Source organism: Schistocerca nitens, chromosome 1, assembly GCF_023898315.1.
Source record: "Schistocerca nitens isolate TAMUIC-IGC-003100 chromosome 1, iqSchNite1.1, whole genome shotgun sequence".
Taxonomy (NCBI): domain Eukaryota; kingdom Metazoa; phylum Arthropoda; class Insecta; order Orthoptera; family Acrididae; genus Schistocerca; species Schistocerca nitens.
Genome location: NC_064614.1, coordinates 757,060,632 through 757,078,327, shown reverse-complemented (window position 1 = coordinate 757,078,327; position 17,696 = coordinate 757,060,632). Strand labels below are relative to the sequence as shown.

At 39.9% G+C, this 17,696-nt stretch overlaps 1 protein-coding gene across 1 annotated transcript in view; it reads left to right on the top strand.

The window, feature by feature from the left end:
* The window catches only part of LOC126260921 (protein retinal degeneration B), a 598,186-nt gene that overhangs the window by 441,503 nt on the left and 138,987 nt on the right, over positions 1-17,696 (top strand). The window contains exons 14-15 of the mRNA XM_049958405.1: positions 2,164-2,381; positions 9,403-9,652. Of these exons, the coding sequence (XP_049814362.1) occupies positions 2,164-2,381; positions 9,403-9,652 (468 nt within the window). The remainder of the gene's footprint in view (positions 1-2,163; positions 2,382-9,402; positions 9,653-17,696) is intronic.

Below are 17,696 nucleotides of genomic sequence, written 5' to 3'. Positions count from 1 at the left end.
ACATGAATGGCACTATCCTATGCCAACCTATTCCTGGGCCATAACATCTTCGTGGTCTGGATCTAGGATGAGGACACCCTATCCACATCTCTCCAGAATCTCAACACCTTCTCCCCCATTCGCTTCAGCTAGTCCTCCTCAAACTAACAAGCCACCTTCCTCGGTGTTGACCTCCACCTCAAAGATAGCTACATCAGTACCTCTGTCCATATCAAACCTACCGACCACTAGCAGTACCTCAACTTTGACAGCTGCCACCTAGCCACCCTTGGTCATCCCATCCTTGTATAAAAACAGATCTCCCATGCCATATCTCTCCAGTCATCCACCACCTCCAAAAGTCACACCATCTGGCCACAGTGGAGCATTCCCCTCGTGACGAAGTATCACCCACGACTGGAGCAACTGAATCATATTATCCACCAGGATTTCAGCTACCTCTCATCATGCCATGAAATAGTATTGTCCTACCTATCATCATTCCCAGCCCTCCCACTGTGGTATTCTATCACACACCAAACCTACTCATATGCTCGTTCATCCTTACACAATCCCTGCTACCAGCCCCTTATCTCAGAATACATATCCCTGTTGCACACCTAGATGCAAGACCTGTCCCATACATCCTCCTATCACCATCGCTCCAGTCCAGTCACAAGCTTCATCTATCCCATCAAAGGCAGGCTACCTGTGAAACTAGTCGTGATTTACAAGCTAAGGTGCAATCACTGTTCTGCATGCATGATCCATCCATGTGAATGGCCACTGACAAACTGTGGCCAAGAAACAGCTGGATAATTCAGTTGCTGAGCACGCTGCCCAACATGACTTTCCTCATTTCAATGACTGCATCACAGCCTGTGCCATTTGGATCCTTCCCACCTATGCCAGCTTTTCTGAATTGCACAGGTGGGAACTCTCCCTACAATAAATCTTAAGTTCCAATAATGCTCCTGGTCTCAACCTCTGTTAGTCATTGTTCTTACCCACCTACCCCTTCCCTGTTCCCATTCCAGCACTTCACAGCCCTCTGTACCACCAACACCCCCACAATTTTTTTAGTTCTCTCCTTTTCCTCTGCTTCCTCCGATGCGCCCTCCATAACCTCCTGACTGCATCTAGCTGCTCTACCCTCTACGCTCGCACAAGCAGCACTTTACTGTCCCACACCCCTAACCTTTGTTTTGACAGTCTTTTTGTTGTGTCTATCTGTGACTCAACATCTTCGCTATATGGGGAGTAGCAACTAGCCTTTTCATAATATTGATATTGTTACATACAACACTCTTAGCTTTCCACTCTTATTTAGTTATGCACAATGTTTTGTCAGTAATCTCTGTCTTGCATTTTGTACCATCTTCTACCTTGAAGCTCTCAATTCTCTTCTGGTGCATTCTCCAACAATCAATCCTTCCTTCTCATCTCTTGACCTGGGGCTCTGGGCAGTTTTTATGAACTCTTCCCATTTTATAAACCTCACCAACGTTTTCCTTCGTCCCTCTTTTTCCCTTCAGCCCTTCTGCCAGAAGGAGGAGCCACTAGCTCTGAAAACTTGCAAATTTCGGTAGCCATATACTGAATGTGTTTCCTCACACTACCATTTGGTGAATAGACTTTTATGTACCCAATTAAATTATATTTCCAAAAATTGATTATTTTTGTTGCTAGAAAATCACTTGCATGGTACAGACAATTATAATAATTCTTCATATTTCTGTAGGACTTTTAAACTATTTAAAACTGTTTCTCATTTCAGTTGGCTTCTTGTGGAAGTGATAGTTTTCCCTCGTCTTATTTCTAATTAGTAGCCTTCTTTAATCTCATAATTCATCTTCAATGTTGCATGACATTCTATTGAAAAGGAATGAAAACCCTCTTAACGTGTTCTTCATGATTGCTGTATGTTTGTCATCTTTCTGTCCTTCTAAAATACCCAACGTCAGAGGTTCATCCTTGTATTTAAATTTCAGTGAACATCATTGCTGAATGGAATACGCTCATGCAGAAAGATCAGGGGTTGATCTTCTCATAGTAATATTTTGTGTCTATAATGTGTAGTGAATATTTTTCTCATCCATATACACTATGATCCAAACTTTTTTGTATAAAATATTTTATATTTACAGCTTTAAAAAATTTTTTTTGTTTGTTTTGTTTTTACAGTTTAAGTCCTTACAGTTTTGATGTGTCACCATCATGTACAGACACTCCTCAGGTTACACATGATTCAATACCAGTTGGTGCTATTCCATTGTTTGCCACCTCTGCACCAGAGTATCAGGAATCTGTGTCACGTGTCATCAACGCTGCAAATGGTGTCTACCAAGAATTTCTAAAATCTGAAGAAGGACAAGGATTTTCTGGGCAAGTTTGTTTTATTGGTAAGTTGTTCTCCAGAATGTATGTATGTTCATTATAAGAGATTTAGCTAGTGCACCAGTGCGAGGAATTTATCCTCCTTATCCCTTCTTGTGCTGTGTCTGTTGCTTAAGTTGTGAAACCATTTTACTAAAACTTTCTTAGTCTGTGAATTTTTTTTTTTTTTTTTTGCCCCCCCCCCCCCCCCCCGCTCTAACATTTGACTTGTGGAATTCTTCTTCAGAAAAATTCCACTATCTCAGAATCTATACTTAAATAGCAAGACAGAGACTGTTAAATCCCCCCACAAATGGGATGAAAAAGCTTACATGAGCATGGAAATGAACATGTACATGCTTGTCAATGTGTTCTGCAACTGCATCACTCTCTAATATCAATTGTTGGCTATGTCTGGTGTGCGCACCAAAGATATTTGGCTTCTGAAAATGGTCCTTCATTAAATAGCTCTGTTAACTTACTCAGCAACTCTCAAGGATGTGTGAAGAAAAATAGTGTGCTTTGGCAGTGTAAAAAGATCCGAAGGCTCTTAACACATTGAAAACAGGTTTCTAAAATGTTCCATTTGGTTCTTGACAAAATACTGATGATAAAATTTTTATGAAGTAAATAGAGTTTAGAAAATTCAAAATTTCGTGACCTTTCAGGTATGGAATATAGATCCTCAACACCACATACGCTATGTATGTATGTACATTTCGAATGTGATGGAAGTTCATATTCCTACCTTCTCCATTCTTTCCAAGTGTAACTAATTTTTGAAACTATTCTTTTGCATTTACAGATGTGGTAGCTCTTAACCATCACCACACCAGTTCTCAGTACATTTTCACAAGAAGTTGTACACAAAATTGTGTGTTGCTTTTTAAAATATTTTTGTTGTTAACAAATTCTAATACAAAAACTGCCAAATACAGCACCTAAGCTGTATTCCATTATGATGTTTGCTTAGTTCAACTTGTAACATAAAAAGTGATCTTCCATCACATTGTTTCATGTTTTGCAGCACATTACTGATCTCTGATGGGACTAAATGTATTTTTCATATAGGTAAATGATTTTCAAAGTGAAATTCAACATTATAATGACACAAAACTTGTCCCACTTCATGTCCAGATTAGCTTTAATGTCTGTCTGCAGAAACTTGTGTATGCTCTACTTCAGATAGCATGATCTTGTGATAAATCCTGGCTCTTAATTGTCAAATTGGTAGTGTGTGTTTAGAAAATAGTAAATATGACATTAAGATGTCAATACTTGATCTTGAAAGAAGGAATTAACATAACAATTTAGGTCTCTTAAAGTAGGCTGTCAATTTCTTACCCTAACCACTCATTGACTGACTTCAGTAAACTCCATAAGTAAGCAAACACAGTGTTTGTCAATAAATTCAAGAGGATTTTCATTAAATTGCTGGAAGTTATGTGAATCACATAAATTTTATCAAATGTGTAATACACAGCTGTCATTCAGATTTTGAACTTTGTGAAATAATAAATTGTGATTACATTAAATATTTTTAATATGAGATGTCCACAAAAGCAGGATTGGTGAAACACTCTATAGAGCCACAAATTAAATGAACGGAGATTCTGGGGCATATGTGAGATAGCTACTCATTGTGAACAAAATAATCTGCTGAGGATTAAAGCTGCTGTTACAGAAGACTCTTGGTGAAATTAAATGTGGGGAAGGGAGAAAGAAAACGTGTTCTGTTGAAGCTCACAGTGGGACAAAATGAACTGGAAATGTAATCCAATTTTTCTGATGTTCCTGCAAAACATTTTCTCAGGGAAATTTTTATTTTTGGTAAAATTACGATGTTTCACTTGGTCATATGATATTTAAAAAGGAAGGAGGTAATAGTGATCTTGTTGCAGTCCTCACAACTTACAGTGCACACAATATCCTTGACAAAAAGAATAAATTAGTGACACCTATAAGCCATTATTGCAGTGTAGCATTGTACACTTAACAGACACACTACAATTTTAGTTGACTATGTTAATCAGATATTAGATAAATTTGAAGACTGTCAGCAGACTGCTGCCTGAGAAGAAACACTAGGATATACTTTTCGTATTTCCCAGTTTAGATCATAGTTTGTCATTACTTACTTTTGTTGATTACACGTACAAAATAAATCACATGATTCATTGCTCTTGCAGCTAATGTGAATTGCTCGGTACTACAAATGGAAATAGTTGGCAGTAGCATAACTTGAATAATGGCCGTGTAAACCACTGTATGTGAGGCAGAAATTATTCACTTATTTAAATGTCTGAAGTAAAAACTAATAGTGATAAATGGGTGCCGCTTAACACAGATCACAAACAACCCCAGTTGTAACAGGAACCTGTTCATGGAATAAATGGTGTCTTGCAGATTCATCACTGTTTGTCGACTGTGAAGCTGAACATATTCACCTGTGGCCAGAAGTGAGACTAGGCTGCCAGCTGATTGGCCTCATATTGGCCGGCTGGAAGGCTCATATGACCTGCTGGCCAGAGATGAAGCTTTGACTTGGCTGTACAGACAATACAGTCTACGCGAGCATAGCAGTGGGTGCTAAGCTAATCTGTAATAAAACATGAAATCCCCGCCCCCCCCCCCCCCCCGCCCACACACACACACAAAATCATGTGCATGAATGATTTTCCAATCAACTCTAGATCAAACTCCTTTTTATAGAGAAGCAAGAAGCAGGAGAGATTAGGTAAAGAGATTATCAGAATGAATATTAGCTTTGGCTTGGGACTCTGATTAATTTAGATTAGTATTATTTTTTCCAGTTCTTCTGGTACAGGCAAAGGAACCTCTGGATCCAAAATCTGTTAGTTTTCATCACTGGTTCTGTGCAGCTCCTTGGTAAGCACTGAGCAAAGTGGCTTAGTGGTTAAAACGCTAAACTCGCAGTTGGGAGGATGGCAGTTCAAATCCTCATATAGCCTTCCAGATTAAAGTTTTTCATGGTTTCCCCACGTCACTTAAGGCAAATTCAAGGTGGTTCCTTTGAAAAGTATAAGGCTAATTTTGTTCCCCTATCTGAGCTTGTTCTCCATCTCTTATCAAGAACGTCATGGTGAAGAAATTAAACTCTAATCTTCCTTCCTTCTTCTTCAGTAAGTAGATAATTTACATCTGCGATAGATTGTAATTTCATTTTTAAAGATTATTTTCTATGTAGATGACCATCCAATTTGCCATTCATAAGGTGTTTTTTGTTTGTTGGTTCTCTCTCTCTCTTACTAAGCAATCATAAATTGTAATGTGAATTTTCTTGGATTTAGTCTTTACTGGTGATGCAGTGTGCCTCCATTCAGTTTATTGTTGTTTCAATTGAGGTGTTTCATAAGCTCCCCAAGTTTTATGCTTGGTTACTATCCTACCTAAAAATCATCATCATCTTTGTTTTAGTTCATCAAATAGTCATGTGCATTGCTCACATCCTGTTTTTTGTGTTGTTCAGTAAGAGTTTTTGGCACCCAACGAGCACACAGTTTTCAAAAATTAAGCTCTTCAGAAACTTTTCATGAAGAGATGATCTTCACATTTGTGGAATGTTCTGGGAAAGGTAGGACCTGTAAACTTATTGCTTTCCTTTAGAAGTTAAACTGCATGACCCATTTTTTCATTAACCGACATGGACACCCACGTCCTCATCATCATGCACATGGTTGTGTCCTTATCATTGAATGACTCAGCACTTTTCTGCATAAACGTAGCAAATCTTTGTCATTGAAGGTCAATTGGTTTAATATTTTTTTGCATTTAGGAAACAAAATACAGACCTAATCCCACAAGTGGTGGGATTTTTGACAAATTTCTCCATCCTAAACAAGCACTATGCAGCATAAACAACACAAAGAGGACTCAAAATGGTGTTGTCTCCTTCTCCTTAACTCAAACAAAGTACCGCACATGCATCAAGCTGCTGTTGTAGCACTGCCGTCGAAAGAAATACATATGGAACTCACTTTCAGGACATACCTCATATGTTCTGTGGTCACACTGGGAATCCCTTTATTGTTTTTGTAATGCCAGCTGTTTAATGCAGTTCACATGCCAGCTGTTTAATGCAGTTCCAGCTAACAGAGGATGTATCATCAATGTAGTTCAGCAACTCAAGTTTTTTTATATGTGTTATTATATGATTAATCTATGTTAGAGGTATAGGAAGAAGGCAGTCTCTTCCCTCCTAATTTTAATTTGAACTTTATACCTTCTCATTTTCCTTGTCACCTCTTCTATTGTCTATGTTGCTCCATCTAGGCACTGAAGTTTCTTCAAGCTTGTAGCTTGAATCTTTCACAAGAGCTTTTGTTCACCTTGACGTTAATAGATTACTGATGCTTGTTGTGAGTAAAGCAATTTGTGCATTTTGTTTCATCTAATTTCTTTATCACCACTGCCACTTCTCGTAGTAGTTGAGAGACCAGCATCTATTGTTCCAGAACATCTGAAGACACTGGCAACTATTATGGAGTTACAGAAAATGTTTGGTGCACTGTTCATTTTCATCAAGTAATGTAAATAATTCAAAGTTTGTTGTAACTTTCTCTTTCTGTTAAGAGCTTGACAGCATTTTCTGTTCCCATCATTTGCTTTAATAATATCTTAAAGTGTATTTGGAACAAATCAATAATTATTGATGAATGAATAAAACAATCATTCTTACCTTTTTCTGCCTCTTAGAACACAGTTAATATAAAAGTGATGATTAGGTTCTTGCCCTGATTGGAAAAGGTTTCTTTTCAGTGTGTGTGTGTGTGTGTGTGTGTGTGTGTGTGTGTGTGTGTGTGTGTGTGTGTGTGTGTGTAGATGAGTGGGCAGGGAGGGGATGATACCTGGTTCTGGCACATATTACATACTTCTCTCAGATGGCATCAAGAAGGCCACAAGTCTAACATCACCATCCAAAGGACAGACCATCACAACAGATTATGTTCCTTCACTTTCTCATAGAGTGCAAGTTTTGCTGATGAATTCAGGATATTGGCCCAAATTTTGGTGGTCAGGAACTTTACATCACCCTCTCTCCTCACCTGGCCAGTCGAATTGTAATGGAAAATTTCTCAGACCACCAGGCTTCGAACTGGCTACCTCTGAGTCAAGCACCACTGGTTATGTATACATTTATGACCTCAATGGAGGTATTATAAAATACACTAGCTCACTGATACTAATTATTTGCATGAAAAATTTTGTGTTTCTCTTATTATTAGCAGAAGAGTGTCTTTGAAGTGTATTTGTCAGTGAAAGGTTTTCCGATGTTGGTAAATATAATTATATCTAATAGAGACACAACACTTGCTCAGAGAGTGATTGAATGAAAACCTTTAAAGTTCCATAAAATTTTGACAAGTTGTGTGGTGCAGTTGGTAGGTGGCAGCAGTGTTTCTTGAGGTTCAGAAAGTGACCGACAGGTGGCAGAGTGATGCTACAATGCAGGAGGGGGGAGTACCATCCACGATAAGATGGCCATCCTGCTGTCAGCATGTATCACAATTGAGAAGCTATCCGTGATGTGTTATTTGTTTACTGAAGGTGCCAAACCAAACAAAATTCATTGCAGAATGACAGTGCGGTACACTAATAAAAGTTAGTCACTGCAACAAGTGTACAAGTAGCGTAAGAAGTTTAAAAGTGTTGTAACTTTTGTGGAGGATGCGACAAAATGAGCGAAGGCTCACCGCATAGTGACAGGCAAGAACATTGCATTAGTGGAGGAGCTTGTAAAGGAGAACAGACTCATAACTCTGAACGAAATAGCCACAAGTTTGAAGATTAGTATTGGTTTAGTGCAAGAATGTTGTTCAAAATATACTACACTTCAGTAAGTTGTCTGCAAGACAGGTGTTGCGTCAGTTGATTGCCAGATTGAAAGATCATTGTGTCAGTACCTGTGAAGAACTGTTGTATCACTTCCACATCAAAGGTGATGCATTCCTGGGAAAAACTATTGCAGGCAATGAGACTTTGGTACACTGTCACCAACCACAAACAAAAAGGTTGAGCAAGGAATGGCGCTGCAGCTCATCGCTGAAACAGAAACATTTCTGCAGTGAGCCATCTGCGGAAAAATTGTGCTCATTCTCTTCTGAGATGGAGTAGTTTTGGAGCATTACATGGCTAAGGGCATGATGGTAACCAATACTTCTTATTCAGACATGCTGAAAAATCAACTTTGCCCTGCAATCAGGAGTAAACGACAAGGATATCATTCTGGGAGTATTGTTACAGCGTAACACCACCTGACTGCATACAGCCCATAAGACAGTGTAGACTATTCAGGAAATTAAATTTGCCTTTGTGGTACAGCCTCCTTATTCACCAGACCTCACTTGTAATGACTTTCATCAGTTAAATGCACTCACAAAGCAATGGGAAGCAGGCATTTCAGAGGTGCTGAAGAGATGAAAACTGAGGGGGCATGAGTGGCCACACACATGACCAAAAGAATTCTTTCATCGTGGTAGCTGTGTACTCCTGATGAAGCAGAGGAATACGTGCATTCAACATCAAAGAGAGTATGTTGAAAAATGACATGTAAGTTGTTTGTTCATTGTTACAATTAAGAATATTATAGCACTTTCATTGGAATCACCCTTGTATTATGCTAAATTTATCTGGGCACTGCCTGCCAAATACATCCGATCATAGCAACAAGTTAACAAGATAATGAAACTTCCTGGCAGATTAAAACTGTGTGCCCGACCGAGACTTGAACTCGGGACCTTTGCCTTTTGCGGGCAAGTGCTCTACCAACTGAGCTACCGAAGCACGACTCACGCCCGGTACTCACAGCTTTACTTCTGCCAGTATCAGCGCACACTCCGCTGCAGAGTGAAAATCTCATTCTGGTAACAAGATAATGTTTAGAATTGAACTGCAGAGTATGATTGTGGATTAAATATAGTGACATTGTTTTAGAATCAAATATAAGGGAACCGCGTTTGTATGAAATCAGTATGTATGAGATCTATAAAAGTACCTAATTTTTTCCCTTACATTCTCTCTTTACAGGTGATGGTGTGGGGTCAATTCTTGGTTTTGATGCTTTGTGTCGTTTTATACATTATCAATCTCGGCATGATAGTGAGAACAGTATATTAGACTCAGAGTATCCACAGCAAGTGGAAGATGCCATTGACAGTGCAAAATCCAGCAACCGACAAGGAGGAGCAGATGGTGACAATAGTACAAATGTGGATGTTTCCTACTCAAATAAGCTGCTGTCTGCTCCTGCACCTCGAAGACGTTCTTCTTCGGCAAGGTTTGCTCTAAAACCACATATTTGATGCTCGGAAATTGGAAAAGTTATTTAGGAAAAAGTTAATTACGGTTTCATTTTTATAAATTTCTGTGCCAGTGTGTATGGTAAGTTCCAAATCGACCAGAATTTCCAGAATAGCATGAACTTCTGTTATTGGCAACAAAAAGAGCAAAAAATGTAGTGTACTCATTGTATACTCCTCTTAATCTTCAGTAAGTTATGTATTACCTATATCTTTCTGCAATCATATCCCCTTTAGCCTTCATCATCCAATACCTTTGCTTTCAAAATCATTATTCTGCAACTTTGATTTTTGAGATGTATCTGTCAAATTAAATGTAAAAATCAATTCAGGTTGGAATATCAACAGTACTATGAAAAAGATAATTGCTAGTCATTGTAAAGATGACATGTTGAGTTGCAGACGGGCATGACAGAAAGACTGTTATGCATAAGTTTTTGGCCAAACCTTCTTCAGAAGAGAAAATTGCACACACATTCACACAAGCTAGCACAGCTCCCATATGGCTAGAAGTGGCAGGACAGGACTGCCGGGTTCAGTTTTGGGAGATTGCGGGGGAGAGAGAGGGAGAGAGAATGGGTAGCATAAAGGAGGATCAGAGAACAGACCAGTCGATGTGCCGACTGAGAGCAGCACGTGGTGAGGGTGAGGGGAGGCGAATTGTGAGGTGGTGACAGGATGGGGGAGGGGGCGGAAGAAAGAGGGAGTAAGAGTTGGGTGGAGATTGTGGGGACAGTAGGTTATGGTAGGTTGGGGCTGGGATGATTTTGGGAGAGGAGAATGCATTGCAAGGGTAACTCCTATCTGTGCAGTTCAGAGAAGCTGCTGGTGTAGGGGAGGGTCAAGATGGCCTGAGTCGTGAAGGAGCCATTGAAAATTGAAATAAAGTTTGTTACGTACAGCTGCACAGTGTACCATATGGTGGTCCACTTTGGTCATGGCCACAGTTCAGCAGTGGCCATTCACACCGGTAGACAGCTGGGTGGTACTCGTAACAGTATAAAAAGACTTTAGTAATGATTGCAGCAGAGGTAGTATATAACATGGCTGCTTTTACAAGAGGCCTGGCCTTTGACGGTGTAGGATAATCCTTTGACAGGACTGGAACGGGAAGTGCTGGGTGGGTGAATTGGCTGGAAGCACAGGGGTCTTCCCTGTGGCAACAGGTTGGAATTGGCAGTGGCATAGGGATGTTCCAGTATGTTATGGAGGTTTGATGGGTGGTGGAACACCACTTCAGAAAGGATAGGAAGGATCTTGAGTAGGATGTCCGTAAGTCCAGGGGATGACGATAGATAATCAAAGCCCTGATGAAGCATGTGGTTCAATTGTTCCTGTCTGAGGTGGTTTAGGTGGCTTAGGGGGCTTTTCTTTCTTGCTGGTTCTTGGAAGTGATGAGAGGATTGGGAGTGTGTGTGGGGATATGGCACAGAAAATCAGTTTATCTGTTTGCGGACTAGGTCTGGGGGGACTGTGCCTGTCTGTGAAGGTCTTTGTGAGACCTTCAGCATATTGAGCATGGGAACTTGTATCACTGCAGATACACCATCTGCAGGTGACCAGGTTGTATGTGAAGGATTTTTTTGTGTGAAAGCGATGACAGCTGTTGAAAAGCAGATGCAGTGGTGGTTGGCAGGTATAAAGTGCCCAGAGGTGAGGATGGAACTCTCAGAGAGGAGAAGGTCAGTGTCCAGGGTGGTGGCATTCTGGGTCAAGTGAAGTGGATGGGAGAGAGAGTGTTGAGATTGTGAATGAATGAGGGTAGTATGGCCTGGTCCTGTGTCCAGATCATGGAGATCTATATCATCAATGAACCTGAATCAGACCATGGGTTTTCAGTTTTGTGAGGCTAGAAAGGTGTCCGCTGGATGCCTCGTAAACAGGTTGTCATAGGAGGGTTCCATACCAGTGCTCATGGTCATGCTGTGGTTTTTGCTAATATCTTACCTTCAAAGAAGTAGTGGCATATTATGATATAGCTACTAGGCGTATGAGGCATGAGGTGCTAGGTCTGGAGTATGAAGGACATTGAGAGAGGTAGTGTTCAGTAGTGGATAAATGATCATGGGAACGATGGATGTTGGTGTACCTCCCTGTCCAGTGAGGAGGAAATGGATTCAAGGAATAAGTTCCAGGAAGGGCCTATGGCTTTAAGGAAGGGTTCTATGTTACGTTGGACTTCTGGAATGAGATAACAGTGGCAGAATTTATAGGAGGTATCAGACAGTTGACGGAGGCTTCTGGCAGTTAGTCACTGTGATTCATAATGACAGTGGTGGAACCTTTGTCTGCAGGTAGGATGATTAGGTCAGGATCAGTTTTGAGGCTGTGTATGGCTGTCCTTTGTTTTGCTGATGGGTTGGTGTTTTGAGAAAGGATGGGTGGAAGGACAGTGAGGAAGGTTGGAGATATGGAATTCCTGGAAGGTGACCAGCAGGTAGTTGGTTAGGTGCGAGGGGGGTAAGGATCATGGATCATAGGTTGGAACTGGGAGAGGCAGGTGTCATTGTTGGGACTAGGTTGGCTTTGGCTGGAAGGAGTGGTGGCAGGTAAGTGTTTCCATTGGAAGGATCTGGACGAGGAGAGTAGGTCTTTAACAAGTCCACTGTGGTTAAAATTCAGTATGGGGTATGAAGATGATGCTTTTGATGGGACTGAAACTTTCCTGGGGTGTGGATTTTGGTGGAAAGATTAATAAAAGTGTTCTGGGATTATTTCAGCTTTGGATTTAGTCGACTGTTGGGAGTTTTGTGGGATGTGCCAAGTTAAAAAGTTCAGCTAGGCAGGGTCTGGGTGCTATGAGGAGTTTACAAAAAGGAACAATGTGGGTAGGACATGGGTAGGATAGTGGTGGCCCAAGGTGGCAATAGGAGGTTAGCAGGCCGAATAACTTACGGATGTGGTGTCTGGAATGCTCTTCTAGGTGCTGGAGTGCAAGGGATTCAATTTCAGAGATGTTTTGTATGCAGCAGGGATTGCATAGTAGCAGCATCTTGTGGAGGGAATATATGTGGTTTTGGGATGTCTATGCCTTGGAGATGTATTTTTGCAGTACCAGGTTTGTGAATGATAGGAACTGGTGGAATCTGAATAGGTGAATGTCATTGTGAAAGGAAGGGCGGGATCCAAAGAAAGGAATTTTTATGGTAAGGTCATTGTGGGGGGTGGGAAGGTGGGGGGGGGGGGAAGGGGTGTGAGAGATTCCTTGGTTAAGGCTATATTTAAGAAATAAGAGTGTGGGACTAGGCTTTATCCAGGAAAGGGATACTTTTCTGAACTGGTGCATTGTTACCTATTATCATATCATGAAATTAGGAACATCCTATCCACCTCTCCTAAAGTGTTGTTTAATAGCCCACCCAACCTCAACATCATCTTGGTTCTTCCCTATGCTACTCCAACCCCAACCCCTTGCCACGGGGACCATATCCCTGTGGAAGTCCCAGGTGTAATACCTGCCCAGTCCTCCCGCCCAGCACTTCTTGTTCCATTCTTGCCAAAGGCTTATCCAACCCCATCAGAAGCCAGGCCATCTATGAAAGCAGCTATGTCATGTACCAGCTCTGCTGCAATCATTGCTAGGCTTTTTATATTAGTATAACTACCAACCGGTAATCTACCAGGATGAATGGCCTCTGCTCCTCTCCCTTCTGTTACTCTTTCCTGCCCTTTCCCTCCCCCACAGCCTCCCTTCACTGCACCTGACCATGCTATATTACAACCTGCAGTCCCCAAAGGGAGTGCTGATTCCTCTTCCCCACTCGTACCGTGCCATTTGTCCCCTTCCCCTACTCACTCTTGATTGTTTCTCCCATTAATGCATTTCTGTTGTATTCTGGCTGGAGTGGCCAGAGATAGCAGTCATGTATGTGTGAAGTATGCTTGTTTGTGTGACTTGTATGTGTTTTTCTTTTCTGAAGAAAGCCTTGGCCAAAAGCTTATATGTAAGAGACTTTTTGTCATGCCTGTCGGCAACTCAACATGTCCTCTTTATGGTGAGTAGCAATCTATCCTTTTCATAGTATTTTAAATTTAAAAAATAATAATTCTCTTAATTCACTGTGCTTTCTTCACTTTTGATTATTTGCCATAACTGAGTAATATGTGAGCTTTCATATAGCGGTAAGTTTATTATTACAAATTTCAAAAGAAATGTTACCTTCTAAATGTGACTGATGATTCACAAGGTAAAATAATTTGAAGTGGTACTAGTCACTTTGAAAATAATAACACTGATATCCCCCATTACTACTGAAACTGCCATTTGTAAATAATTCCTTTCAAGTGTTCTGGAAAGTGTATCATACTGACATGAAAACTTCAAAACTCTGTTGACTGTAGGTAAGCTCAAGTCAAGTCAAGTCAGGTTAGTTTACATCATACTAATTGTGTTCTCTGGATCTTGGACGAATGAGCCTCAGGGATGTGGAAAGAAATAATAAATGTAGATTTAACAGAAGTGTGTTGCTGTAGAATTATGTAACTTCATGAAATGTTATGGCGTGCTAATATTAAATGCACCTTCATATAATACAGCATATACTTTGGCGTTAAAGGAGACTACTCACAGAAAAGCAGAAGCATTGAGTCATTGCTAGGCGCACACAAAAAGAAAGAAAACTTGCTAACTTTCAGAGTAATCCGTTTTTGAGCTAGAGTAAAATAAACAAACACACACACACACACACACACACACACACACACACACACAGAGAGAGAGAGAGAGAGAGAGAGAGAGAGAGAGAGAGAGAACTATGACAGTACCAGGGCCACATTTCACAGGGGGACAAGTTTGATGCATTGTGTGGTATGAGTTGGGGGGGGGGGGGTGAGGGGGATAGGTGAGAGGCAGTGAGAGAGAGGATGCCAGGAGTAGCACTGCAGGTTTCTCCAGAACATTGGAAGAATAGAAACTCTTCACAGATCATTGCCATACGCCCTAGCAGTAGTCATTTGGATTAGCGCAGAGCTACAATTCATCACTGGTAATGAAAGCCTAAATGTGAGATGATGATTACCTAATCCAAGTGCTGCTGTTTTTGAACCAGTGATGTGCTCAACAACAATTTTAAAACTTCCTTATATGAGTCTACTGTAAAATTCCAGTATTGTAATGTAGATGTAAAGCTTTAATGTTTAAGAAGAATTAAGAGCAAAAACTATTCACATTTTAAAGTAAAAGCTGAAGGAAAGTTTTGGGGGCCTATAATTGATGAAGATGCAAGGGAATAGAGGAGTAGATGCTAAAATAAAGAACTCGGTGATGGTGATGATGATGATGATGATAAAATGATGATGATGATGATGATGATGATGATGATGATGCTTTAGTCATTGGACACAAGACTGATAAAACTTTCCACGCTACTCTGCCATGTGCAAATATTTTCATGTCTAACTAACTACTGGACTCTTCATCTATTTGAACCCACTTACTTTAAGCAAACATTAGTAATCCTCTCTAAAATTGTTACCCCCACACCTCCTTCCATTACTAAATTAACAATTTCTTAATGTCTTAGAATGTGTCCTTCCTATCTAATTCAGCTTTTAGTCAGGTTGTGCCATACATTGCATTTCTTCCCAATCTGATTCAGTACCACCTCATTATGTTCTCAACCCAACCCTCTCATTTTCAGCAATGTTCAGTAGCAGCACATTTCAAAAGTTTCTCTTATTTCTGTATAAACACTATAATATTGACAGAATGACACAATAGAGAAAGTTAAGCTGGGCTGGTCATGTCATATGATTGTCTGAGAACAGATTATGTAGCATAGCATTCACTACAAATAGACTGAATACAAGGAATAGAAAGAACCCAAAGTAGATGGCTGGACAACGTCTTGAACGGCATTGCATGCATAATTATCAACAGTGAATGGACGACCCATGTATTAGAGAGAAGGAAATTGTGAGGATTGAAGACCAAGCATATGGCTGATATATGAGAGATAGAAAATATCAAGTGATAAAGGGCATTTCTTAATATATTTTACTGTGGAACAACTTTCAAAAATATCATGTTTTAATAAAACGTCTCTACAAGAAGTTCCAAAACTAATACAGGCACAATTCTTACACCAGGACTATGTATTCTGAAAATGCTACTGTTGTTAGCAGCGGTTCCCAAAAGGTAATTACATAACTTGTTAGTGAACTATGTATTCTGAAAATGCTACTGTTGTTAGTAGCGGTTCCCAAAAGGTAATTACATAACTCGTTAGTGAAAGAACTGTGTCGAGTGAAATAAATTCATTTCTTTTTATTGCCACGAGGAGTGCTGAATGTCGTGAAACATGTTGATAATCTATTTGCATTCAGCCATCTGCTGGTGATGCTTCCAGATATTTCATTGGCTGCTTCTTTAGTAAGATGATTGAAGAAGATATAAGTATAGAGGTAAAAAGTAGTACCAAAGAGGACTGTGGTCTGGGAATGAAGCTAACATGGAATTACAAAGAAGTTATTTGCCAAAAACTAGATAGGAATTGGATCTAATGGCAACAAATAGACCTGACCTCTTTGCTAATGATCATATCGAAACTGGTATAGGTGACCACGATGTGGTTGTGGCAACAGTGATTACCAAAGTACAAAGGACAACTAAAACAAGCAGAAAGATATGTTCAGTAAAATGGATAGAAATCAGTAGTGTTGTAAATCAATGAGGAACTCAAAACTTTCAACACATGGCAGGAGCTTGTAGAGAAACTGTGGCTCAAATTTAAAAGAATAGTTGGCCATGCACTGGATAGATACCTATCCAGGGCAACAGTCCATAATGGGAGCGGACCTCAATGGTACACAGTCACCGTAAAGAAACTTCCAAAGATTACTACATAATAGGTGTAGAACAAAGTGCAGGGGTATAGATAGAGATATGCTGAATGATATGCATGTGGCTGTCAAGAGTGACTACAGCAGACTACTGTGAAATGTTATTTCGCAAAACCCAAAGAAATTTTGGTTGTATGTAAAGGCTGTTAATGCCACAAAAGATAGTGCCCATTAGCAAAGCAAAAGCTGAAATGATTAACTCTTTTTTTCAAATTTTCCTTTGCAAAGAAAAACCCACAAGTATTGCCTCAATTTAATCCTCATACCACTGAAAAGATGAATGGAATCAGTATTAGTGTCAGTGGTGTTGAGAGGCAACTGAAATCATTAAAACTGAACAAAGTTCCATTGCCCAATGGAATCCCTGTCAGATTCTGTACTGAATTTGTGGCTGAAGTTAGCCTGTCTTCCAACAATAATCTATCACAGATCCCTCAAACAAAAAAAACTGTGTCCAATTCTTGGAAAGAACAACAGAAGAGTAATTTGAAAGTTATATTTTGACACAGGACAAAAAAAGATGATTGCAGAAGATACAAAACAGCAGTATCCTCTTTGAAGATGCAGACCATATTTTCTTTAGTATGTCACATGACAGATATTGGGAAAATCAAAGAAACTGTCTTATTAGATCTTTGGAGAAAAAGAGTTGAACTGAAAATGGATTTAAAGCTGCAAAACTTAAGTTTATTAAATGACAAAGAACTTGAGCAATAAAAGTCACTGCATTTCAAATTTATTTACAGTGCCAGGAAAAAATGGAACACCCTCAGGGACAAGGCTATTATATTGACAAGTGATGTAATAGGTAGTTGTAGAAGTATATAATAACAAATTGAGTCCAAATGAAACAGATGTGTCAAATTTGAGGGGTAGCCAAACAATTGCATCAGTGCACAATGTACTTCCCCTTTGGCATCAACACTGATGTGTATTTGCACATGCAAATGATCATAAAGGAACCAAATAGCATTCTAGGGTAGATTGTCCCAAGCACCTTCATCTTTTGTTGCAGTTTGGCAATGCTTCTTGGACATAGATTAAGTTCTCACTTCATCATGTCTCATATACGTTCATTTGGCAAGAGGTAAAACACCCAATGTGACCTTGAGTTGTGGCTGATGGTGCCCACATTGTGAAGCCAGGATGGAAATAGGCAGCTCACCAGCTCTACACCATATG